Source organism: Vigna angularis, chromosome 11 (genome assembly GCF_016808095.1).
Source record: "Vigna angularis cultivar LongXiaoDou No.4 chromosome 11, ASM1680809v1, whole genome shotgun sequence".
Taxonomy (NCBI): domain Eukaryota; kingdom Viridiplantae; phylum Streptophyta; class Magnoliopsida; order Fabales; family Fabaceae; genus Vigna; species Vigna angularis.
In genome coordinates this window covers 6326591-6352997 of record NC_068980.1, presented here as the reverse complement: position 1 = coordinate 6352997, position 26407 = coordinate 6326591, and the positions used below count along the sequence as shown (strand labels likewise).

Here is a 26407-nt window from a genome sequence, read left to right as displayed (position 1 = left end):
TTTTTATATAAAAAATTTTGTTTTGCTGATAAAATTTTGTTATCACTAAGTCAATAATTTCATTTTTTTAATAGTCAATTTTTCTTAATATACCCCAAATTTTGTTTAATAGATGTTGTCTCAAGAAAAGATAATAAGCTAGGCCTCTTTCTACCAAATTTATGCAACCATCTTGTTAACTAAAAATTGTTGGCAGTAAAGAATTTTTTTTAGATTGATATAATTTATGTTTCTTTGTATGCACTTTAAATTTGGTTAATAAATTAAAATATTCTATCAATTAAATATGGAATTTGAGAAAATAAAGAAAAAGTAAAGAAGGATGTTAAAATTAATATACGTTAACCAAAAATAGAAAAAAAAATTGTAAAAATTCTGTACCATAAGTTTTTAATTTTTTTTTATTTGTTGTTATTTGGTAGGTCTGTGAGATGTTGGTGATTGATTTAATTATTTAAATACGGTAGTCCCCTATCTATTTAGATGAATGCATGCAATTCAATTTGAGACACTTACATAAATAGCATTCATAGTCCTGAGTTGTATTCATTAAAATCAAGGCATAATATAAAGACTTAATTAACATGAACCAAACAACCTATTTAATGAATAAGAGGACCAAATTGCACCAAAAACTCTCACAAATATACTTTTTTTTAATTTTTAAGTTTTTGTTTAACATCGTTATATATATTAAATAATAGTTTGTATTTCTTTTAGTTGAAGAACAACCTATTTTGCTTAATTTTTTAATTTTATCAAATTTCATTCGATTAATAAAAAAATATTTTATCAATCGAATTTAAATTAGATTTAAAAAAGAAAATTATTTTATAAATAAACAATATTTAAAATAAATATTTAAGAAATGTATCTATTCCATTTACATTATCAATGGTAAAGAAAACAGAATGCATGCGAATAAAATGAAATTGTATCAGTCATCCCGACTTCAACTCACTGAAAATAAAAAATTAAAATTATGCTTTGAAATAAAAAAAAATCATTGTGAAATTAATTTAAAACATAGCTCATCTATATTCATATTTTTTTTAGAATATATAACGTTTTAATAAAAGTTATATGCATCACTTTTGTCTTAAAAACATACAAATTTTCGTTTAAATTTATAATTTTTTAAAAGTATTTATATTGATATTAAAATTTTAAGAAAATACTTTTGCTAAGTATAACTTGTAATTACTTTGAATTTTGAAAGTGAATTAAGTGACATTAATCTATAAAATTTAATGTTTTTCATTGGAAGAGTATACTTTGGAATATACATTACAGTATATGCACATTTAATTAAATTTATAAATGTTTAAAATTTTACTTATGTTATTTTCTATATTACAACAATTTACAAATATTAATTTATTTATTTATTTCATGAAAATTGAATAAATAGTCTTTTAATAGTTTATATGCAAATAAATGATTTTTGGAAAGTTAAAATTACTTTATGCCAACTTTTCTAAAGTATCTTGCATTTTACTTTTATTTAGATAATAAAAAAAAACTATTTCACCTAATAAGTTAGGTCATATATTAGAATATTGATTAAAAAGAAGAAATATGCAAGTAACTATGCATGAACGCATTTAAAACATTTGTATTCTGTTTGTGAAAATTGAACACTTAAAAGGTTAAGTTTAAAATTATTTCAAAAAATGGAATTTTGATGGAGTTGTCACACTTGAATGTATTTATATGATTATCTTATATTATTTTGATAGTAATTTGGACGGACATAAATTGGAAGACTATTAGATGTTTAAGGATATAAATATCTTCTTTTAATGTAGTCCATTTTTAAAATCTTATTTAATTAAAATAAGATTATGAGTTTTTTTAATTATAATACAAATTAAGGATTTTTAGTACGAAATTAAATAAAAATTTCATTATATGTATTTATTACATGTATTTATCTCAATCATATTCAAAAGTTAATTGAAATAGTGAAATAGGATGAAATTTATTTTGATTTGACATAACTCATTTTAAGATTAGATTTATTTGAAATGATACACTTTAAAACAGAGAAAATAAAAGGAGGTGTAAAACTTATTTAGATGAACTGATTTAGAGGAATTTATAGTCTCTTACCTTAATTGAAATAAAATAAAAAAGTAGATATACTCTATCTAAAATGAGAATGTGTTAGGATTATGAACTTAAAATAAAAAATCTGGTAATTGAGTTGATTCTATTATTTTAAGTTTATTGGATTTAAACTAAATGTGGTTATATACATTTTTATTACGAGTTCATTCAACGTGTCTAAATAGATATTATGTTTACTTATAGAAATTTGTTTCCATTCTATTTAAGATTAGGAATAGATATTTGTTTTCATTCTATTTAATTAGGAATAGACGTAAAAACTATTTTTTAAATACATTTCATTATTTAGGATCTTATTTAATTAATCTAATTGAGTTTTTATTTAATGGATAAATAAATTTAATTAGTCTATTTTTTTTATATAATATTTATATTTATCTATATAAAAAGATGAGATATCTTCTGGATAATTTAAATCAAATCAAAAGAAATTTTGGAAATTGAAACTTTTTTTACCCACTTATTTAATGATTCTATAAAAATAGACTTATTCAAGACTTACCCTTTATATTATATTCTCATCAAATTTCTTATCACCTTAATGAGTGAAAATTGTCACCATTCTTATCTATAAAATATTTTGGAAAGTATTCCATTTCTGTTTCAATATATTATTGTGAACTATATAAAATCATTGAGAATATTATTTTGACTGGTGAAAATTTGTGTTATTTTTTCACTCAAATTAAAATTTAAACGGATTAGAAATGTTGAAAAAATCAATATATATATATATATATATATATATATATATATATATATATATATATATATATATAGCTAGATAATGTATAATGATTATGCATTGAAATCAAATGTTTTCCAACTAATTATGTATTATAATATTTGTTCAGAATATAAATAATAAATAATTTCATCTTTGTATTATATGATATTAAAGATTCAATTCTTAATTTATATTATTACACATTAAAATTACACGCTGGAAAGATTATTCTTTTTGTAAGATTATGTTTCATTTTATTAAAAGATATTTTATATGAGATGTAATATCATGAATTTGAAAATATTATTGTTCTATTATATTTAATAGTTTTACATAATTTATTTTTTTCCCTTCTGATACGCTTGTTAAAAACGTTATAGAGTTTTGGTTTTTAAAAAAAAAAAATATATTAATCCTAAAAATGTCTCGATGAACTTTCAAACATATATATGTCATTATTATATATGATGATTTGTTTGAATTCTGAAATAGAAGATAAAAAATTAAATGGTGAATTAGATGGAAGCATGGCGCAAGTAGGAGATGAGGGTTACACTATCCTAAACCCCAAAATTTTTATTATCGTTAGTAAAAATTTGATTATTATTCTAGAGTAAATTCAAAATATAATTAAATCAAGATTTAATGCACATCAGCTTAATAAACAGAGGACCATGTTGAATTGTTAAAACTTGTTAACCTTGCACAATCTCATTATTTATATGATTCAGTTAATGTCTTTTATTCTAATAGACATAGATTAACGATTTTTAATAATATTTGTCAAGTTGCTGACGAACTAACAAACCTATAAAATTTTGTGACATGAGTTTCTGCATTGAAGAATAATGAAATACGTTAAAGTATTAAAGTTGCTGTTTACTTTGGCCTAAAAATTACATATAAAGACGGAATATTCTATCGTTTTCATGCTTTTGGGTGCTCGAAACCATACTTTTATTGTATTTTCAAATTGTATGTGTACAACCAAAATTAAACACGAAAGCTTTTCAATTTGCTGATGAGGTTTTGTTTACCTTCGTATTTTAATAAACAAATAATTTTTTATAAGAAAAAAACATTATAAGTACAAATCAATGTGCAAAAAAAACATTATAAGTACAAATCAATGTGCAAAAAAACATCTCATGATCTCTTATTGAATAGTTAGAAATGTGTCTCCAGCAAGACTAAAGAAAAGCAAGGGGATATACATAGCGAAAAACGGTGACAAGTAGTAATTTCAAATAAAAAACAACTAGTAACAGAAGAAAAGAGGCCCATAACAGATCCAGTGGGTTTAATTTTTCTGACAAATGCAGGTACTGGCTAGCCCACTTGGCCATTCAGGAACAGTGTAGTTGCGAGTGTGAAGCAGAGAGACGAGAAGTGAGAACGAAGGAGGGTGCAGCATGGGTGATGCAGGTGCAGGTGTGAAAATTGACGTGTTCTGGGACGAAGGAATGTTGAAGCACGATACTGGAATCGGTGTATTTGACACGGGAATGGAAGTAGGGTTCTTAGAGGTGTTGGAGAAGCACCCTGAAAATTCCGACAGAGTTCGGAACATGGTTTCTATCCTGAAAAAGGGTCCCATCGCTCCTTACATTTCTTGGAACTCTGGTAGATCCGCTCTCATCTCTGAGCTTCTTTCCTTTCACACTCCTGGTACTCTTTTCTTTCTCCATCATCGTCATCATCGTCGTTATATTTTCACCTTAATTCAGTGTATTCACACATGCTTGAGTTTGTTGTTACTTGTTATTATTTTCAATTTAGGATTAAGACGGGATTTTGGTAAACAATTCGTGCTTTGCATGACAGAAATGTTGGGATTTCATTGATTTGGTTTTGTCCTTCTTGCTTAGGAAGTAAGTGCGTTTGGATTTTGGTTAACAAATTAAGTTTACTTCAATTTAATTAGAGACGTTATAGCTATGAATTTAACAGAGTTTGAGGTTAGTTTACATATAGGATTAAGAAAAGTCAGATTTATTGAGCCACGGTTTAATACACAAAGTGAAAGTTGGTTTGGATGCTGTGACTACAATCCAAAGACAATATTAGAAACAAAATTTAGGGCTTGGGTTTGGGATGATAAATGTATTTTCTTTTTTTAAACTAGTATTCTATTTATTGTAACTGCGAAAAGATATGTCGAGCAAATTTTTTTTTATATCAATAGTTATTTGATTATGTAAATTATAATAAAATTGTATTATAATTTTTAATACATTAAATTAATATAAAAATATATGTAAATTTAAAGAGGGCAGGATTTGTTAGGGGGGGGGGTTAAATAATAGGTAAGTCTCTGACTTATTGATGAATAGGTTCCAAATTATTTTCCTTTTTACTTAGGTATTTGATCATGTAAATTTTTTATGTCTTGGTCGCTGAATTTTTTTTAACTTGTCACAATGTGTCATTTGTAGTATGTTTTAAATTGTCAAAAAAGTTAATTTAGAAAACTTTTCTTTAGTTTAGAGACCCAATTGAAAAACAAAATAGATTTAGGACTTATTTAAAAATTACAAATGTTTAAGGACCTACTACCGAGTAATTAAATTTTATTAGAATTTAAAATAATAAGATCTGATTTAAATTTATAAATAAAACATACTTATTATATCAACAAATAATTCATATCATTTAATTTAAAATTTTAAAATAATATTGTTATAATTAAAAGCAGAATGCTACATAATTTATATTTAAAAATAATAGCATACTTATAGCAATGATTAGTTATAAAAAAGATTGTAAAATTTTAGAAAAATCAATTTCAATTTCATATGTTCTTGGCGTTAGCCACTGTGTGTATCAAGAGAACAGGACAACACCTAAAGTGAGTTAATTAAGAGAGTAAGAAAAAGCTAAGAAAGTTAATTTACAAAATAAGAAGAATAAGAGTTGCAAAGTTATAATATAGAAATAGAGATACATAATTGTTTTGGAGATAATTTGGTGATTGGTGTGAAACAATGTATTGAAATGGTTTTCAAATGTTGTAAATCATTGTTTATCAAGAGAGCAAGAGAATACCTAAAGTAGATATTTAAGAAGATGAAAAAATAAGAGTTATACTTTCTTAAATTAATCCTCTAATAGATATAGATATATATAGCTGTGTTGGAGATACTTTGGGGATTGATATGAAACTGTATGATGAGGTTTGCAATGCTGTAATTTTCTAGAATACGTAAATGAACTCTTAGAAGCTGATAAAGAAGGGGGCAAGGACCTATGTGCTGGGACATTCTTGAACCCCGGATCATGGGATGCTGCACTTCTTGCTGCTGGAACTACACTTTCTGCAATGAAGCATTTATTGGATGGCCATGGAAAAGTTGCTTATGCCTTGGTTAGGCCCCCTGGTCACCATGCTCAACCTTCTCAGGCTGATGGCTACTGTTTCCTTAACAATGCAGGTCTAGCAGTGCAATTGGCTTTAGATTCTGGGTGCAAGAAGGTTGCAGTTATAGATATTGATGTTCATTATGGAAATGGCACAGCAGAGGGGTTTTATAAATCTAATAAGGTTCTTACCATCTCTCTTCATATGAATCATGGATCATGGGGTCCATCTCATCCCCAAAATGGATCAGTTGATGAGCTGGGCGAAGGAGAAGGTTATGGCTATAACTTGAACTTACCTCTACCAAATGGAACTGGGGACAAAGGATATATATGTGCCTTCAATGAGTTGGTTGTTCCATCAATCCAAAAGTTTGGACCTGATATGATAGTTTTGGTTGCTGGACAAGACTCTAGTGCAGTAAGTTATGATTTTCTTCTCTACCCCATTAATATTTATTGCCAAGTTTATATAAACTTGATTTCATGCTCACGGATAAATAAAAATGTGGTAACATAATGGCAGTGGCACGTGACTTTCAAGGGACATCCATAGTTTTTTAACCATGGTTTGAAAACTTAGACAGTAGCATGGAACGAAACAGATAAAATGAGTGTAGAAACAAGTTTGAGTTTGATATCCCCATCAATCCAACGAATACTTTTCTGAATTTTGAAATATTGTACACTCCAAAAAAGCAAACTTTTTCGTGCTAATACGAATCCCAAGATCATGTTTCAGTAAGTGGTTATTCGACAGAAGCAAATCTGTCAATAGCTTTTAGGCTCTCTTTGTTTTGAAAAGATTACATGTGAGTTTCTTCATGATTTATTTAATAAATCAAAGCTCTAATGTCAGGGTGATCAATTGATTATATGAAAAGGACATTACCTCGGTGTTTAGTCTTTAATAAACTGTTATGACCAATTTTGACCTGAGTATCCTCACACTCATTGCACTGAGAACAATCCCTTGGACAAATGGACAAGTTAACTAGGCGGTCTTTTCAAATTCACTGTTGCCTTTTTCTCGTGGACTTTTGTTTTCTGATAAATTATAGTATGTTATAACTTATAAATAATCAAATGGTCCATTTCCTTTCAATCACTCAAAGATTGACTGCATGTCACTTAATCACCTCACTTGTTTGTTCCAAGGTTACAACAGTGACCTTATGTGGCTATGTTGTAATGTTGAATCCAGGTTACAGTACTAAAAATATGTGTTTTACTTATGTTATAACCTGGTGTGCCTCAGTTTGATCCCAACGGAAGACAGTGCTTAACAATGGAGGGCTATAGAGAAATTGGACGGATTGTTCATGTTCTTGCGAAAAGTGAGAGTGATGGGCGGCTTCTAATTGTTCAGGAAGGTGGTTATCATGTCACATATTCTGCATATTGTTTACATGCAACACTTGAGGGGGTTCTCAACCTTCCTATCACTCTACTGTCAGATCCTCTAGGAGGAGGGTACCCAGAGGACGAGACATTTTCAGTCAAAGTTATAGAAGCCATTAAGAATTTTCAAAAAGATAAAGTGCCCTTCTGGAGAAACTCTTAAGATTCTTCCTCCTAGGAGTATGAGATTCACCTCCAAATTTCTGTTTACCCAACTCAATTCAATTATATTTCTGCAAATTGAGTTGGACTTATTTTGTTTGACTCAATTAAAATTGAGTTGACTAATCCTATTATTCTGCTTCAGCACAATGTATATATTATAGAAATAATGAAATGATTATTAGCATTATTTGGGACATGTATTATGCCATTTAGGACATACATTTGTGTTTGTGACATTCCACCATTGGACTCACATTTTAAGTAATTCCTTGTTTTTCAATTCTAGGAAAAGAAATTCATTTTTTAATTTTAAATTACCTAAATATATTATTATAATCAATTGATTCAACTACTCAATCCAATTTAATTATATGGCTATGTAAACTTTATGTCATTAAATGTGGGAAAAGTAAATTAATAGAGATAAGAAAGGTTGATATTTATCAGGTAATTATTTTTATTATGAGTTTGGTATGGTCTTTTATTTTTGTATTTTTTTTAATAAATTTTTATGTAATTTTTATATAATGACAAATGATTAATAGATTTGGAAGTATTAATCTAATTCAAACGTCAAATTTATAGCGATATCTTCAAAATTTATATGTAATTCTCAAGATTTTTTAAAATTATCTTATAAATGTAATATTTTTTTATCTAGTTGAGTTTGAGGGTTATTGTTGGGTTTTTATTTTATTTTTTTATGATAGTTTAATGGGTATATTAATAACTTATATTTTACATTAAAAAATTACGCTTTTTTAAGTGACAAAGATGATATAATACAATAATAATCATTAATTTGGAAATTAGTCATTTAAATTATAATTAATTTCATATTTTCTTAAGTATGTCTGTGGTTTTATCTTATTTAAATCTGTATTAAAAATAGTTATTATAAAATTCTCACTGTTATATGACGACACATTTTTTCAATCATTCAATTTTGACAGTTTTATTGACATCATTCATTCTTTCTTTTGCACCTTTTTATGAAAGATATATTAGAACTTTCTGCCCCATTTATCTTTATCTATTCCTTGACAAGTATATATTCTATTTCTATAACCACACTATTTTAATCACTCATACTTCTAACACGAAACCACACATTAACTGATAGAGAAACAGCCTTCTTCAAATTCTTCCATTGCACAACACTTTAGTTTGTTTTGACACGATGTCTGAAAAAATGGATTTTGATTATCCACCCACTTATAAATTAATATATTATAAATCTATTTTATTTCTATCTGATGTTAGAGGTTCAATTCAAGAAATTTAAAATATAATTTAATTCCACAAAATTAACCATTAAAAAAAACTTTACACACATTTATATATTATAAATTTATTTTATCTATAGATTTTTAAATATTTCACAAAACATTATTATGTGAAGAAAGAAAAAGGATAAATTCACCAAAAAAAAAAACATAAGCATAAGAACTTTTGGGTGAATATGAAAAAGGCATCAACAAACGAAGTCCACTTTAATGTAAAGTAAAACAGACATTTGAAGTTAGGCTTAGAAAATTATGCCAATTGACGCCGCGGAAAGTGGGTGAAAATTGGTATGACTTTATTTTGCTTAAATCTATATTGTTGCTGAAATTCCTTAACCAACATTCTTTTAATAATAACATTATACTTTGAAGCTATTTGCTATGCAATAGTGCTTTATTAGAATAAGATACCAAAACTTAACCAAAGTCAAGTAATATGCTTTAGGAATACCAAATTCAAAGTTGAAATAACCAATGTCTAATGAATATAAAATCCCAAATTCCATTCTCCAATATTTATGTGCAAATTCTCTAATTAACTCCAACCTCTACTTAAATTACAATATCATGTGCTGTGGTTCAAAATTCTCTTTCTTCTCACTTAGAATAAACTTCCATTAGCATATGCATGTGTAGGTCTTTATTCCAAACAACATAATAGAGACACATTTAAACAGTGCATGAGTTAATTTATTGTAAGTGGGTCATTCTTCAGTCCTAGCAAGTTAATGTCCTAATTAATTCTATGTCCAATAATGCACCCATATCATTGACATATACAAAGGTTTAATTAAATATTAAATGTTTAATAAATCTAGATATTTTCAAATTGAACTTTTACTAAAAATTTTTATTATATTTATATTTAGTCTTTAAAATATTTTTCATTTTCATCTATGTAGTTTATTGTTTCATCTTACTACATAAGAAATGACAAGACAATTCTTTACATTTTTTTTAATTTTTTTTTTGAAACTTTTATGAATTTCTTTTTTGAAGAAACTTAATAATTATGGGTAATGTTTTGAAAGATGAGTGCACGTGATGATAGAACTTTTAGGTAGAAAATTTATATAAATAAAAAATTGAAAAGTGTATATAAGTCTTCAAATATTTAATTTAAAAAATTATATTTTCTATCAAATATTCATAAAGAAATGACATAAGAGGAGATAAATTTCTCAATAACTAATTATTATGAAAAAAAGTTAATCAAACAAACATACTTATATTTGAATGAAAAATGTATATAAGTCTTCAAATATTTAATTTTTAAAAAAATATATTTCTATCAAATATTAATAAAAAATTATTTAAGAGGAAATAATGTTCTTCTCAATAACTAATTTATATGGAAAGTTTAATCAAACAAACATACTCATGTTTGAAAGGATGAGTGTAGATCTTTGTTAGAAAAATCACATACCGACATTAGCGGAACACTTTCCTAAATTGACCCGCCACCACAATCTATGGAACTTTCCTAAATATAGGACCCACTCCTTTGGTTTTGTCTTTCAATTTTGCATGCCGACAAAACAAAACCATTGGTTCTGCAACATCACCAGGTTCCTCAAACCTCACAGCATATGTTACCTTCAACCTCAGATCTTGTTTCTACTCTCACTACAACTTCAGTTGCCTTCACAGTGTTAACATTTTTGCTATGATTTAACCAACAAAACTGTGAATACCAGATAAAAAAGCTTTTTTTTTTTTGGATTAGTAGTTCAGTTAAATGAGAACAAAGATTCTATTTTTTTTTATGGAATTTGAGCTTTAAACTCTATAAAGATCAAATCTTTTAATTTTATAAATATTGGGAATGTTTAAAGATGGAAAAATAAGTTTGTTTGTTGTTTAAAATTTGAGCACTAAATTCATTTATTTATGAAATATGGAAATACGATGCAGTTGACTGGAAATGTATAAAAGATTAAAAAGATAATCTTTTTTCAATGAATGAAATTCCAAGCCCACATGATTCTACATGTCATCCATTTGCTACTAGTTAATCAAAACATGGGGGACAAAATCATTGTGAAGTTCTTTCTTTTTTACTGCCTCACAAATTTTTAATTGAAATCATAGGCCAACCAATGGTAAGAGGCAAAAAGAAAAAGGAAAAAGAAAAGAAAAGGACAAGAGGGTTTGGAGAGGGACAATCTTTGTGAAGTGGCCTGACACTTTGTTTAGGGTTCCTTCCTTCCTTCGTAAAATGTGAAAAGTTAGAGACATTCCACATTGGCACATTCTCCTTCCTGTCTTTTTCTCAATTTTGGGAACTTCAATTTCCTGATCCGTTCAACGTTTTCTCAACAAAAGACTCTTTGTTTATGCAGACCTATAGGTAAGAGTAACTACCAAGCAGGCACTCTCACATTCACACTCATGTTCTAGTTCTAAGCTTGTCATTAGTCATTTTTCTAAGTCTTGTGGCTAGTGTCTCTCATTTGGGCCTCTGGTATAATGGGGTTCTGATTTTACTGGGAAAGTTCGTATATTGATTCTCTCTTTTGTTTTTTGTTTCTGTTTTACTAGGCTAACCATGGAAGGTGTTCAGATAGAACAAGTCTTCGTCTTGTTTTGTTTTTGTCTGATAGCCACAGTGAGTTTTGGTGCTACAAACCCAAATGATGTCAAAGTTTTGAATGATTTCAGAAAAGGGTTGGAGAATCCTGAGCTTTTGAAGTGGCCGGAGGACGGAGATGATCCCTGTGGTCCTCCTTTATGGCCTTTCGTGTACTGTTCTGGAGACAGAGTCAACCAGATTCAGGCAAAGAATCTTGGTCTTAGAGGGTCATTGCCTCAAAACTTTAACCAACTCTCAGAACTCTACAATTTGGGTCTCCAACGCAACAACCTCAGTGGGGTGTTGCCCTCTTTTAGTGGATTATCCAAATTGGAATTTGCTTTCTTGGATTACAATAAATTTGATTCAATTCCATCTGATTTCTTTATTGGGCTTAGCAGCCTTAGAGTCTTGTCTTTGGAAGAAAATCCACTGAATATGAGTAGTGGATGGTTGTTTCCCATGGATTTGGAAAAATCAGTACAGTTAACCAACCTTTCTCTGGTGCAATGTAACTTGGTTGGACCGTTACCGGATTTTCTCGGCACATTGCCATCTCTCACAAATCTGAGGCTTTCAGGTAACAAGCTGTCTGGTGCCATACCTGCAACTTTTGCACAGTCTTCAATCCAGGTTTTGTGGTTGAATAATCAAGAAGGTGGTGGGTTGAGTGGTCCTATTGATGTTATTGCTTCAATGCCTTTCCTTAGACAGGTTTGGCTACATGGAAACCGATTAACTGGGTCAATTCCTCAGAATATTGGAAATCTAACTTCCTTGCAGGAACTCAATCTCAATAGCAATCAACTTGTTGGCTTGATTCCAGAGTCTCTGGCACTTATGGATCTTGATATCCTTGTGTTAAATAACAACATGCTAATGGGTCCAATACCAAAATTTAAGGCTGCCAATGTTTCTTATGATTACAATTTATTTTGTCAAAATGAGCCTGGACTTGAATGTGGCCCTCAAGTTACTATTTTGCTGGATTTTCTAGATAAGATGAATTACCCTTCATTTCTCGTTTCTGATTGGTCTGGTGATGAACCTTGCACACGCAGCACAGGGTCATGGTTTGGATTGAGCTGCAATTCCAACTCAGAGATATCTATTATCAATCTACCTAGACACAAGCTAAATGGTACACTAAGTCCCTCACTTGCTAAGTTAGATTCACTCCGTCAAATTAGGCTTTCAGGAAACAACATAACCGGCTCTGTTCCTACTAATTTCACCAAATTAACATCTTTGGAGTTGTTGGATTTAAGTAATAACAATCTTGAGCCTCCATTTCCAAATTTTCATGATGATTTGAAGATTATTATCACGGGTAATCCCCTTCTTCTGAATAAAACTGGAGGAAGTCCCAGTCCTATGCCTATTAACAGCCCACCTTCACCACAAGATCCATCACAGCCTCCATCCTCTCATAAGCCACCTATTCCAGATCAGAGTTCAAGAGCAAATCAATCCAAGCCTAATGAATTGAAAAGATTCAAAACAGCAGCAATTGTGGCTGGAGTTGTATTGTTTACTCTTGTAGCACTTTTGGTTGTTTATTTCTTGCTATGTTGTAGGAAGAAGAAAAAAGCCTCCTTAGATGCTCCAAGTTCCATTGTGGTCCACCCTCGCAATCCATCTGATCCAGACAACATAGTTAAAATTGCAGTTTCGACCGCCACTGGAAGTTTGTCTACAAAGACTGGTACAAGTTCTCTGAGTAACATCAGTGGTGAAACTCAAAACTCTCACATGATTGAGGATGGAAACCTTGTCATCTCTATACAAGTACTACGCAAGGTTACCAATGAATTTGCTTCAGAAAATGAACTAGGTCGTGGAGGGTTTGGGACTGTTTACAGGGGGGAACTTGAAGATGGGACAAAAATAGCTGTGAAGAGAATGGAGCATGGGGTTATTACCAGTAAGGCAATAGAGGAGTTTCAAGCAGAAATAGCTGTTCTTTCCAAGGTACGGCACCGCCATCTGGTATCCTTGTTGGGGTATTCCATTGAAGGCAATGAAAGACTTTTGGTTTATGAATATATGTCTCTTGGAGCTCTAAGCCAGCATCTTTTTCATTGGAAAAGCTTGAACCTGGAGCCTTTGTCTTGGTCAAAGAGGCTTGCAATAGCACTAGATGTTGCCAGAGGGATAGAATACCTTCACAGTCTTGCCCGTCAGACTTTTATTCATCGAGATCTTAAGTCTTCTAATATCTTATTGGGTGATGATTTCCGAGCTAAAGTTTCAGATTTTGGTTTGGTGAAGCATGCCCCAGACAGTGAGAAGTCTGTAGTTACCAAGCTTGCTGGGACATTTGGATACCTTGCCCCTGAATATGCAGGTATGACTTGCTTAAAATCACCTCTTCTGGCCATGATGTATATGTAGAAATTTAGCATAACTGCCAAATGGAATCATTATACCCTCTCTGTATGTTAATTTATATTCAGTTACATTGTTCTTAGATGAAAACATCTTAGTAGTGTGCAAGAGGTCTCTCTTTCTGTCTGTATTTGAAAAAGTAAAAGTTAACAAGGAATGATGTCTAATTATATGTCATAATGTTTCAAATTTGTAAGCAATGCGGTACTTGTGTCACTCATCTAACAGTTGGTCATACCATTGCAATGTGTGACGTTTTATCATATCAGTGTGTTTGATGTGCCTGCCTAGCTTTTTATACTATGTATCGATGTGTTTCAGTGATGGGGAAAATCACCACAAAAGTTGATGTGTTCAGCTACGGTGTGGTTTTGATGGAACTTCTGACTGGACTTGTGGCACTTGATGAGAGCCGACCAGAGGAGAGCCGGTACTTGGCTGAATGGTTTTGGCGAATTAAATCAAGCAAGGAGAAGCTTATGGCTGCCATTGATCCAGTTGTGGAAGCATCTGAAGAAACTTTTGACAGCATAACTATTGTAGCTGAACTTGCTGGACATTGCACTGCAAGGGAAGCACATCATAGGCCAGATATGGGTCATGCAGTCAATGTCCTATCAGCAATAGTGGAAAAATGGCAACCAGTTGATGATGAATTAGACTGCTACTCTGGCATCGACTACACAAGACCACTTCCTCAGATGTTGCAGATTTGGAAGGAAGCAGAAAGCAAAGAGTTCAGCTATGCTTCTAGTCTTGACAACAGCAGAAGCAGTATTGCAGCCAGGCCTACTGGGTTTGCAGACTCTTTTACTTCTGCTGATGCAAGATGATCTTTAGGCATATTTAGTGCAATTTATGGATCCTGTTGTTGTATCCTTATTCAAATTCACTTGGATTCACCACGTCTGTTTCTTCAGCCAAGAGGCAAAAATCATGTCTCTGGATTTTGTTCTGTTTTTGGACATTAAAATACCATAGGAAGATGTAGATAAGTTATACATGTTTTCTCTTTATTTTGTCTTATATACAAGAACACCAATTTCTACTTGATAGTAATGATTCTGTGTAACAAGTCACATTCATCTATGTTGTTATCCCATCCATCTTATTATGGGAGGTGTTATCATTGAAATGCTTAGCAGAACAATTTATCCATGATATTTTCCACCTGCATTGATAAATTAAATATGGTGACACATTTTTAGGCACATGAAGTCTTGGTAGCCTCTTTTGTGCCTTTTCTTCTCATTGAATCTTTCCCTATGTTATATCAATCCAAAGAGGGGTGAAGCCTTTTGATAGATAACAAAAGGCTAGGAATTTGTCAGATTTGTCACTTGAAATTTGTTGTGTTCATACTGAGGAGAGACTGAGTTTCAACTGTGACTTTCAATTACTTGAATTCTAAAATGTACAATATGGTGAAAACAAACTATAACGTAAGAATTCATAGAAGGTTCTATGCTTGAGAATTCTTATTTTCTTGTCTGTCTTTATTGTAGCTAGCAGCTGCTACTTTTGCAATGCATCTCTTAGCTACCTGGCTAGCACGACTTCCATGTTTCTCTCAGCCTCATAATAGGCTTGCTTTACTGTGGTTTGTGTTCAAAGTCCTTGTTTATTCCATTGGCTATGCAATCTTCTTTTAAGTTTTGAAATTAATAAACTTCATTATAGAGGCCAGTCTCTGTTATGCTATTACTTGCCACAAGAAAATAGAGTCGTACGTTTTTCTTATCAAAACTTGCTTAACTAATGTGATAAGATAATTTCCTGGTTTTTCTACTGGTAATTTTCTCCTTTAATGTTACAGCAGTCTCCTTCAGTCGTGGAATCACATTGATAAAGTTGTTTGATAGATAAAACTATTTTTGATTTTAAGGAACTCAACTGCAACTGCTCTTTAATGATTTGAGCTTTACTCATTTGCCATACTAATACTTAAACTCTTGCTCTTTGATGACATTTGATTCTTGCCAAATCCATCAACGTTCAGAATTCTTAGAAATTTTTGGACTATCTACGTTAATGTTACATTTTTAGTATGTTTTTAGTTTTAAAAAGCAACTACAGAGGTGATTTAAGTTTGAATACTAAGTTGGATGAGCTTGTTTCTTTGGAAGTATCCGTAATTTCTTTTGTCAAACTTTTGATACATTTTCTCTTTCAATGCACACTCGTGTCTGAAGCTTTGTTAATTATGTATTTTTGTTATCCACTTCATGTATTCTGTCATTTGATAATATAATGCACAACACACTATATGAAAGTGTTTTCTTCACATAAATAATGTAATGACACAACATTCTAGTGCAACTACTTGATTCTCTTTCTAAAATTAAAATAAAAACAGTGAAAACTACACGTTTTAGGCATAATTTAATTTTAGATTATAGAAAAAGTAATTTGTATACAAATTTTAAGTTCCTTATCTCCATCCAACAACTTTCTTTTTAACAACAATAAATGAGAGTAACTCAATCCACCTTACCTATTTAGTGTGGTGGGTGCAGCTCAACAAGAATTCAGTCTTTTAGCTCAAAAAAGGGCGAGTCAACCCATGTGCCTCAGTTTTCTTGGACACTCCAAATGTTAACATTCCACACAAATGTGAAATTATGCAACAGCTAAAACTACTACTTATATGCTGGAAGAAGCACTGTTCAAAAAATTTATGATCCTCAAGAAGAATGATCCTTCCTGCGTGCGCGATTAAGCCAACTCAGCTTCCCCACCCTCCAAAACCATCTTCACCAATTTCAGTTCCAAATCAAACACACTTCAACACCAATCAAAGCCTGTCCCTAAAACACACTACAAAATACGCTGACCCCATTGTAGCATGGACATCTTCCATAGCTCAGTATTGCAAAGGTGGACATTTCGTTAAAGCTGCCTCCGAGTTTGTGCGAATGAGAGAAGCTAACATTGAACCTAATCATATCACTCTCATCACACTCCTCTCTGTTTGCGCTCATCATCCTTCGCAGAGTAGTATTTCCTTTGGAACTGCCGTACATGCACATGCGTGCAAATTGGGCTTGCACGTGAACGATGTCATGGTTGGGACTGCGCTGATTGACATGTACGGTAAATGTGATCGTGTAGATTTTGCAAGGTTGGCATTCAATCAAATGGGTGTCAGAAATTTGGTGTCTTGGAACACGATGATTAATGGGTATATGAGGAATGGGAGAATTGAAGATGCCCTCCAATTGTTTGATCAATTGCCTGTGAAGAATGCTGTCTCTTGGACTGCCCTAATTGGTGGTTTTGTGAAGAAGGATTTTCACGAGGAAGCTCTGGAGTGCTTTCGAGAAATGCAGCTAGCTGGGGTGGAATATGATTATGTGACTATTATTGCTGTTATTGCGGCGTGTGCGAACTTGGGCACACTCGGTCTTGGCTTGTGGGTGCACCGACTTGTGATGACACAAGCTTTCAGGAACAATGTTAGAGTTTCCAACTCTTTGATAGACATGTATTCTCGATGTGGATGCATAGAGTTAGCTCGTCAGGTGTTTGATAGAATGCCCAATAGAACTTTAGTGACGTGGAACTCAATCATTGTGGGTTTTGCAGTTAATGGTTTTGCGGACGAGGCTCTGAATCACTTCAATTCAATGCAGGAGGAAGGGTTCAAACCAGACGGAGTCAGCTACACAGGTGCTCTAACGGCGTGTAGTCATGCAGGCTTAATTAACGAGGGACTCAAAATCTTTGAAAATATGAGGAGAGTTCGTAGGATTTCGCCTAGAATCGAGCATTATGGTTGTTTAGTTGATCTCTATAGTAGAGCTGGGAGGTTAGAGGAGGCATGGAATGTTTTGAAGAATATGCCCATGAGGCCAAATGAAGTTGTTTTGGGGTCACTGCTCGCAGCTTGTAGGACTCAGGGGAACATTGGGTTGGCTGAAAATGTCATGAAATATCTTATTGAATTGGACCCAGGGAAAGATTCCAATTATGTGCTTCTTTCTAACATATATGCAGCAGTTGGAAAGTGGGATGGCGCGAGCAAGGTTAGGAGGAGAATGAAGGAACGTGGGATACAAAAGATACCAGGGTTTAGTTCTATTGAGATTGACTCCAGCATTCACAAATTTGTGGCTGGAGATAAATCTCATGAAGAGAAAGATCATATTTACGCAGCATTGAAACTTTTGTCTTTTGAGCTGCAATTATGTGGCTATGTTCCAGATTTCTCTGGAAAAGAATGTTACGAGGACGATTAATTTTGTAACAGACCTATTAGTTCAGTTCAAGAAAGTAACCGATTATACAAATGTGCTCTCTCTTTTGTAACTACATATACCAGTCCAAACTGTTTATAAACTGGGACAAAATTTGGAAGACACTGGTTATTGCGTCTCATATTAAAGGCCATAAAAAAATATTGAATATATATGAAAGAATGTACACAATATCTAAAGTATGGCCATGCAAGACTGGAAAATGCTTATCCTTAAGCTGCATGCATTCTCTGATGAACAAAATCCACGTACAAATTTTTTTAATTAAGATGCAATACTAAGTTCCTTTCCATAAACCCTCTCTGCTACTCTCTCAGCCACCTCAACCTTCCCATGAGTTTTACAAGCTGCCAGCAAGGCACGCCACAAAACCTGATCAGGCTTAACCTCCATTCTCCAAATTAACTTCTCTGCTTCCTCAACCTGACCAACCCTCCCCAACATATCCACCATGCACGTATAATGGTGCAGCTCAGGTTTCATTCCAAACCTTACCTCCATCATCTCAAAATATTCTCTCCCCTTGTCTATTAACCCACCATGACTACACGCACTCAAAACCGTAGTAAAAGTCACACCATCAGGCCTCTCCCCTGCGTCCACCAATTTATCAAACAGTTCGAACACCTCCTCACACTTCCCATGCATTCCATAACCCTTCATCATGGTTGAAAACGTAATCTCGTTCCTTTGCCACATTCTATCAAACACCTTGCGCGCACTAACCAAATCCCCGCACTTGGCATACATGTTTACCAAAGCATTAGAATTTGCCAAGTCCAAGCCAAACCCATTAATCAAAACAGCCCCATGGACCTGTTGCCCAAGCCGCAAAGCCGATAAACCAGCGCAAGATTTCAGCACCACAGGTAACGTGTGACGATCAAAGGGCTTGTGAGCAAGCACCATGTCGTGAAAGATGGAAAGGGATCGAGCGAAAAAGCCGAGAGATGAATGTGCTCTGATGAGAGAGTTGAAAAGAAAAGTGGGTTGGCGAATGGTGAAGGAGAAGATGATATTGGCTTCGTGCAATTGAGCACAACAAGCGTAGGAAGACACAAGCTTGCTTCTAATGAAGTCATTGCTTGAAATGCCTAATTTGATGGTCATCGCATGAATTTGTTTTAGATTCTTCAAGTGCTTCGCTGAAGAGCAAGCGTCGAGAAGTGTACTGTAGAGAGGCACGAGTTCGCGACTATTAGCCATCATCTTAACAAATACACCATGAACTTTATATAATATTATGCAGATGATTTGAGCTAAAAGTTGAAAACAGCAAGTAATGCGAACCCACCGCGTACTTTTGTGCAGAAGATCCAAGTCTTCCCCTTTAACATCTCAACCAAACCAGTTTCTCATGTTAACAATTTGAAATTACGATTTATGTTAAAAGATACAATATCACACAGAAATAATTTCTATCACCCTTTAACCTCTCTCTCTTGTATTAAGAATCTACCCTTCTTTAAATCATTGTCAACCATATGCTAACCTAATCCTAATTCCAATTACTTTTTTTTTTTAAACATTTACATTCATTTTATGCTTCAAATTAAAGGCTATAAGTTTAGGTAAAAAATATTTGTGTTCAACTCATTGAAAAGAAGGAAAACATAATCCAAATGGTTTATTTCCATTAGTTATGTCATTTTAAGGGAAGAATAATAAAAACTATAAAGAAATATTCAAGTTAAAATAAATTATAAAAATGTAAATAAGTTAATTATATTTTATTTAATATTTTAATATTAACTATTTAATTGTTTTAACATAGATAAGTAATTATATATAAAATTTAACACTTTCTTCACGAGATTGCAAGTTAAAAAAAAGTTACATTTTTTTTTCATGTTTTTATGCATTGGTTAAAAGAGAGTTACACTCTTAATTAATATTTATATAATTATAAGTCTAAATTAGTGTTGTCAAAATCAAAATGGGTAATTCAGTCCGGCTGGTTCGATCTAGTATGGGTTGGTCACTTAGTGAACCAATCTAACCTAGCTCATTTATTAGTAAGTCGAAAAATTTCAATTTCAATCTGGCCACCACAGATTAGTGGGTTAAATGGGTCAACTCATTTAATTACAAGTTTTTTTTTTTAAATTCAAAAAATTACATTTTTTCTTGTAATTCAAATGTAAATAAATTTTACTCTAAAATTATTCATTATTCAAAAACAAAAAACGTACCATACAATCTAAATGAAATCCAAAAACAAACACAAAAAGCGAATAAATAAATTTCTAATAATTTTTGTGTCATTTATCCGTTTATAAGATTAGAGTCTTAGATGGATAAATCCATAATATTTTTCTCTCTCGAAACATCTTCTTTATCCTCATCTACAATACAATAAAAAATGTTAATTAATATATATTGAAACATAAAATAATAAATAAATAAATTAAATTAGATGGGTTGGTGAGTCAATCTGGCTCACGGGTTCAACCCGAGTGAACAGAGTTCTAAGTAGGTCGGGTTGAAAATTGACCCGTGTCAAAAAATTACATTTTTTTTTAAATCTAACATGACCCGAACTTGTAGTGAGTCAGATTGACATCATCTCAATTAATATTATATAATTATAATTTATTTCTCCATTTTAATATTGGATAAAAAATATATATTCTTTTAATTATTGAATAATTAAAAACATCACGTTTTATATATGAATTAGTAGAAAGGTGTATTTAGGTGGAGGACAAATCCATTAACTTTTATTTTGGATTTTAGATGGAATAATAAAATTTACAACCATCCTTACTTATTGACATCTCATGTATAATAAATAAATATTCTTATCTTATATTTTATTAAAAGGTATATTTTTCATTATAATTACTAGTAACACATATATACATCAACTTTTTACCATAATGAAAAATAAAAATATATTATGAGAATCATTAAAATAAAAATAGTATTAAATTATAAAAAGTATAAAATAATTAATTTATACAATTTAATTATAAATATTTTTAATTAAACATAACCTCTAAAATAACAAGAGAAAAAAAACTAAATATATTTTTAGTTTTTAAACTTATACCATCTAAAAATTCGTTCTATTTCAAAATTTTCATATATTTTAAAATTAAATTTTAAAAAAATATATAATCATTTTGATTTAATTGTTAAAAAAAATTAGTTTCAAATGTTTGAATTATTTATATCCTTTAAAACCATTCAAATTAAATAACAGATATAAAATATCATTTAATAAAAAAGAATTAATATCACATTATATTAAAATGAGTACATCTATTATTTTTTAAACTTAAAGATAAAAAATGTATAAAAGTTTGAGGAGGCTATCAATTCCAATTTCACCAAGATTTAGTTTAGAAACTTAAAAATATAATTAATTATAAAAATTTTACAAACACAATATGTAGCTATAACAATAAAAGATTTATAAATAATATAAAAATATAAAATGAAATTATTAATATTACCTTTTACTATTTCATATTTAATTAAAATAATCTAAATTTTTAATTTTACTCTAATTTTCGTCTTTTCCTTTTATTTCAGTCTCAGACTTTCCCTCTCTTATTTTTAAACAAAGGTTAACATCCCCATTTTTGCAGGAAGTAAAACCACATCTGAACCTTGTGGTTGTGGCAATGGCGGAGCCCTTGCCATCGATATTTGGGACGGGGAAGGTGACGGTGAATTGCCCGTTCTACTTCAAGATCGGCGCGTGTAGACACAATGATCCGGGGCGTGTAGGCACAATGATCGGTGTTCTTTCCTCCACATGAAGCCGTCCTACCATTCTGCTCTCCAACATGTAGCGGCAGTCCGATAAACAAGATTTCAGCACCACGGATAACATGTGACGATCAAAGGACACGGGTTGGCGATTGGTGAAGGAGAAGAGGATATTCGTGCAATTGGGCACAACAAGAGTAGGAAGACACAAGCTTGCTTCGAATGAAGTCATTGCTTGAAATGCCTAAGGTGATGGTCATCACATGGATTTGTTTTAGATTCTTTAAGTGCTTCGCGGAAGAGCAAGCGTCGAGAAGTGTAGTGTAGAGAGGCACGAGTTCGCGAAGATTAGCCATCATCTTAACAAGTACACCATATGCACGCAGCGAAGCTGTTTTCAACTTTATAAACAATGTTTCACGAATTATATATATTTCTTAAAACATGCATGCCTTCGCTAACACGGTCCGATAATATTTTACTGGATTTGGTTATGGGTCACGGTTACTTTTTGTTCCCATTACTAGGTTTTTTCACTATGTTGTATAAGTTAGATATTTGGGTGTTTTTTTGAAAATGGAAATGATTCGCTTTCGTCATCTTTGTGACATTGCTGTCATATCCAACTGACTCGCGTCAGCATGAGCATAGATAGATATGAATAGAAGCTCAAGGTTAGTTATTGCAGAAGCATATCTGCATATACATATTTTTGTGGTATTCGGGTGAAAGGAGCCAGAGCACATCATGTCACTGTTGTTCATGTCCAATCCATGAATGAGCTGTGTGCACGATATGTCTTAGCAGGTAAAAAATATTCCATCATAAATAACACTGGCTTTCTTCTCTTTCCTTTTACTCCAAAGTATATATATCCATCATATTCACTGCTTTTAGTTAACTTTGAAGGATGCATGCTTTGAATACTACTTAATCAACAAAGCTAAGTACAAAAACATGACATACATAGATATATATATATATATATATAACTAATGTTACTACAAGTCAAAGTACTGATACATTTGAGCACCCATAAACATACACCAGGAAATGGGGTGGCTGAGGTGAAGGAAAACGAGAAATACAAAGAGATGATAAAAAAGAAAACGAGTGTATGTTTATATATATTTTTTTCAATAAACATATGCCATAGATGTTCACACTGATAACAAAAACTAGGGCAAAGCAGGTTCAAGTGGTGAGTTTAAGGAGTTTGAGGTTTTTTGGGGTTGACACCATTATGATGCAGCGGGTCTGGACCTGAAGGAACCTTCCTCAACTCCCAACTCAGTGGCTTTTCACCATACTTGATGCTTGATGATCCTTGCAAAACTTTTAGAGCAGTTTTCTTATTCTTCAAAAGAGACAGCGCCTGCATAACGCAATTAAAGTTACAGAAATGAAGAACAACATATACGCATCCCAGAAGATATGTTCCAAAAACATCATTCTCATATGTTATGGTCGTATAAAATTAAGTGCCAAAAAGAGAAAAACCCTTTGAAATGTTAACAACTTTTATATATGTTAAGTGTGACAGACCTTCCTGTTTGGAATGTCCCTGAGACCAGCTGCATTAGCACCAAAGCATTCATATGCAGAACCACAACCTGCAATAGCAACAAACATGAATAAAACAGTTATTACTCCATGCATTTGTTTTGTTCCTCGACTAACAAGAAAAAAGAACATTGACAAACCAGAAGGCTCCCTCGTAAGAAGCAAGCACAGAAGCATAAGTAAAACGAAAGTGGTAAAAATCAACTTTGATGCCATTGAAGAGAAAAAAGCCTGAGAGAATGAAGGAAGGGGTGCAACTTTTGCACAGGGAGAGGAAGGTGTGTTGTGAGGTGAAGATGAGAATGGTGTGGAGTTATTTATAGTGGTATGATTCAAAGTTTAGAATGATGGCTCATGCAGCCATTTTAAAAAGAAATGATTAAAGAAAGTAAAGCTAAAATTTAATTATTGAAAAACACATTCCATAGATACCACTGCTATCTCTGTGACAGCGCCGTCTTGTGTGGTTGTCGAGCCACCTGAAAATCACCTGGTGGCAGGTGCCAACAATGCAAGTGTCCATCTAATGCATCATGCCAAAATAAACTCACGAGGATATGATTTCCCTTTTTTATTCCTATTATTTTTTAAAATTATAATATTTAATGTTTTTTAAGAATATAAGATTCAAATCGAAACATATGAATATGTCTGCTATGCTAAAGAGTTATCTCATTGTGTCTGTTATGGGAAGAATCTGTACTACACACACAGAAATCTAATGGCTCTTATCGAAATACTAATGAGTTGTTTTTTAAACTAAAAAATCTTAGTATAAATGTAGTTTTTACTTACGTATGTGTGTGTGCAGTTTAAGGTAAACGTAGTGATGATGGGTTTTGGCATTTGGTGGAAACAGAATTAGAGTGAGAAGGGAAGATTTTGAGTATGATTTTTGGTTTTGAATTGAATTGGGTGATAATCTATATCCAATGACAACATGATCAAGTCATAGTAAAGGAAATTTTTTTGAAAAGATGAAATGACTGATTGATGTGGTTGGTGGCATCTTTGGCACAAAAGTGAGATTTTCATGGGGCTGGGCTGAAGATGCGTTTGCAGTAACAAGACCTTCTGAAGATCTAACCATTATCATTATCTTTAATTCATTCCCGCACCATAACATGCAAAATCTCTATCACATCACCTTCTTTTTTTTTCTGATAAATAAAAAATAAAACTTTTTGAAAGATAATGGAAAGATTAAATTTTTGTTAACAAAATCTAAATTTTATGATTTTTTTTTTACTTTTACAAGCAAAAAGTTTTAAAACTACGTTTATAGATAAATCATATAGTTTTCACACGATTTAATCTCCTAGAAAATTAGGACTTTAATTCTGAACCATTTAAAAAGTAAAGTCGTGTATTTTTGTTGATAGATACTTTTTAATCAATTAATTCTATCTTAATTATATTTTAATTTATTCATTTTTTCATTGAATTATAATCAAATTATATTTTAATTATAATCAATTACACTCAATTATACACCTCTAATTATTTCAGCGTTACGTAATCTATTACAATTTCAAACTCAAAAAATATGTAAGAATACACGACTTCATTTTTGTAAAGGATTGATCATAACTAAAATCGTGCACTTTTATATTATTTTTTTATTTGAAGTTGTACCGCACAACTCGTCTATAAACCTAATTTTAAAAATTTTTGTCTAAGCAATTAGATTTGCCACTAGTTAAAAAACCAAATTTTATTTATTAATAAGATTAATAAATAAATTTTTCTTGGTTGTATTCCAAAGAATTTGGTAATAAAGTTTGCGTGATTAATTATTGAAATTGTTTTGTAAATAATTATAAAATACTTTTAACATAATTAATTATAGTTAAAAATATTATTTTGATTATTTACATTCATAAAAGAATGTTTGTAATAATTATATTACTAATATTGTATTATATTATAATGTTATATATTAAATATAAAAGTATACATTTTAATAAAAAATATATATGGTAACACATATTTAAAGTAATAAACTATAATCATAGTAAAATTAAATTAATTAATTAAATATTGATATTTAGAAAATTAATTTATTTTGAAATATAACTTTTTTATTAAAATGTATTATTATTTTTATTTAAATTATATTTTAAATCTAATTTAAATTTTTTATAAATTATTTTCTATATAAAACTAGTTTTAAAAAATTATTTTACAAATATGTTAATATACAAAAATATTTTATTATATCAAAGTAATTACAAACTTTCTACTATCTTTTTTTCATCTAAACAATTACTCTTTTTCTTTTCTTTTATCTCTTTATAATCAATTTTGACTATCCTTATATAATAAGTTTTAACTAGAATACTGATTAAAAAGTAACAATTATTTCCTTTATTCAAATATAACAAATTAGTCTGTTATGTGACTATATGATTTTTTTATCAAATGAGAAGAAGCGGAAGAAAGTGAATGTGATTTGGTAAATTTCTTCATATATCAAAGTAATTACAAACTTTCTACTATATGTTTTTCATCTAAACAATTACTCTTTTAATTTTTAAGGGGATTTTTATTTTATTTTTTAACTTTTTTATGAATCTATCGATAGAAACTTCTTGTAACAAATGTGAAGAAGTGGAAATTACTTTCCTCCTAACTAAAAAAACATTTTCATGCTCTAAAAATCGATTTTAATATGTTACTCATCATGATGTGCTTTTATTTGAGTTTCGTGATAATATAATAACAAGAGTTAAATATATTTTTGTTTCTTAAATTTAGTAAAATTTGAAATTAATTATTCTTTGAAAATTTAGTCTAATTTATCTTTTCATTTTAAAAATGTGTAAATTTATTTTTTTTAATCAAA

At 31.0% G+C, this 26407-nt stretch overlaps 5 protein-coding genes across 6 annotated transcripts; 3 read left to right on the top strand and 2 right to left on the bottom strand.

Moving 5' to 3' along the window:
- Positions 1-3994: 3994 nt before the first annotated feature.
- On the top strand, positions 3995-7976 carry LOC108334145 (histone deacetylase 8). The gene is made up of 4 exons (XM_017569809.2): positions 3995-4091; positions 4180-4525; positions 6055-6635; positions 7473-7976. The coding sequence occupies exons 2-4, from the start codon at positions 4270-4272 to the stop codon at positions 7776-7778; spliced, it is 1143 nt and encodes a 380-aa protein (XP_017425298.1). The 5' UTR covers positions 3995-4091; positions 4180-4269; the 3' UTR covers positions 7779-7976.
- Positions 7977-11169: 3193 nt separating this feature from the next.
- LOC108334144 (receptor-like kinase TMK3) lies at positions 11170-15218 on the top strand. Its single transcript, XM_017569808.2, has 3 exons — positions 11170-11416; positions 11608-13985; positions 14348-15218. Exons 1-3 carry the CDS (start codon positions 11403-11405, stop codon positions 14857-14859), a joined length of 2904 nt encoding a protein of 967 aa, XP_017425297.1. The 5' UTR covers positions 11170-11402; the 3' UTR covers positions 14860-15218.
- A 1244-nt stretch (positions 15219-16462) lies between these two features.
- LOC108333488 (pentatricopeptide repeat-containing protein At1g05750, chloroplastic) lies at positions 16463-18332 on the top strand. The gene has a single exon (XM_017568954.2). It carries the CDS (start codon positions 16720-16722, stop codon positions 18262-18264), a length of 1545 nt encoding a protein of 514 aa, XP_017424443.1. The 5' UTR covers positions 16463-16719; the 3' UTR covers positions 18265-18332.
- On the bottom strand, positions 18229-19685 carry LOC108333602 (putative pentatricopeptide repeat-containing protein At3g23330). Of its 2 annotated transcripts, XM_052870404.1 has the most exons (2): positions 19577-19685; positions 18229-19453 (listed from the first exon to the last, which is right to left on the bottom strand). In XM_052870404.1, exon 2 carries the CDS (start codon positions 19390-19392, stop codon positions 18547-18549), a length of 846 nt encoding a protein of 281 aa, XP_052726364.1. In that variant the 5' UTR covers positions 19393-19453; positions 19577-19685; the 3' UTR covers positions 18229-18546. The 2 variants fall into 2 exon arrangements, with proteins under 2 accessions (XP_052726364.1, XP_017424561.1); XM_017569072.2 differs by having other exon boundaries at positions 18229-19662.
- A 3427-nt stretch (positions 19686-23112) lies between these two features.
- Positions 23113-23778, bottom strand: LOC108332897 (protein CLAVATA 3). Its single transcript, XM_017568195.2, has 3 exons — positions 23703-23778; positions 23545-23612; positions 23113-23374 (listed from the first exon to the last, which is right to left on the bottom strand). Exons 1-3 carry the CDS (start codon positions 23776-23778, stop codon positions 23207-23209), a joined length of 312 nt encoding a protein of 103 aa, XP_017423684.1. The 3' UTR covers positions 23113-23206.
- Positions 23779-26407: the final 2629 nt, after the last annotated feature.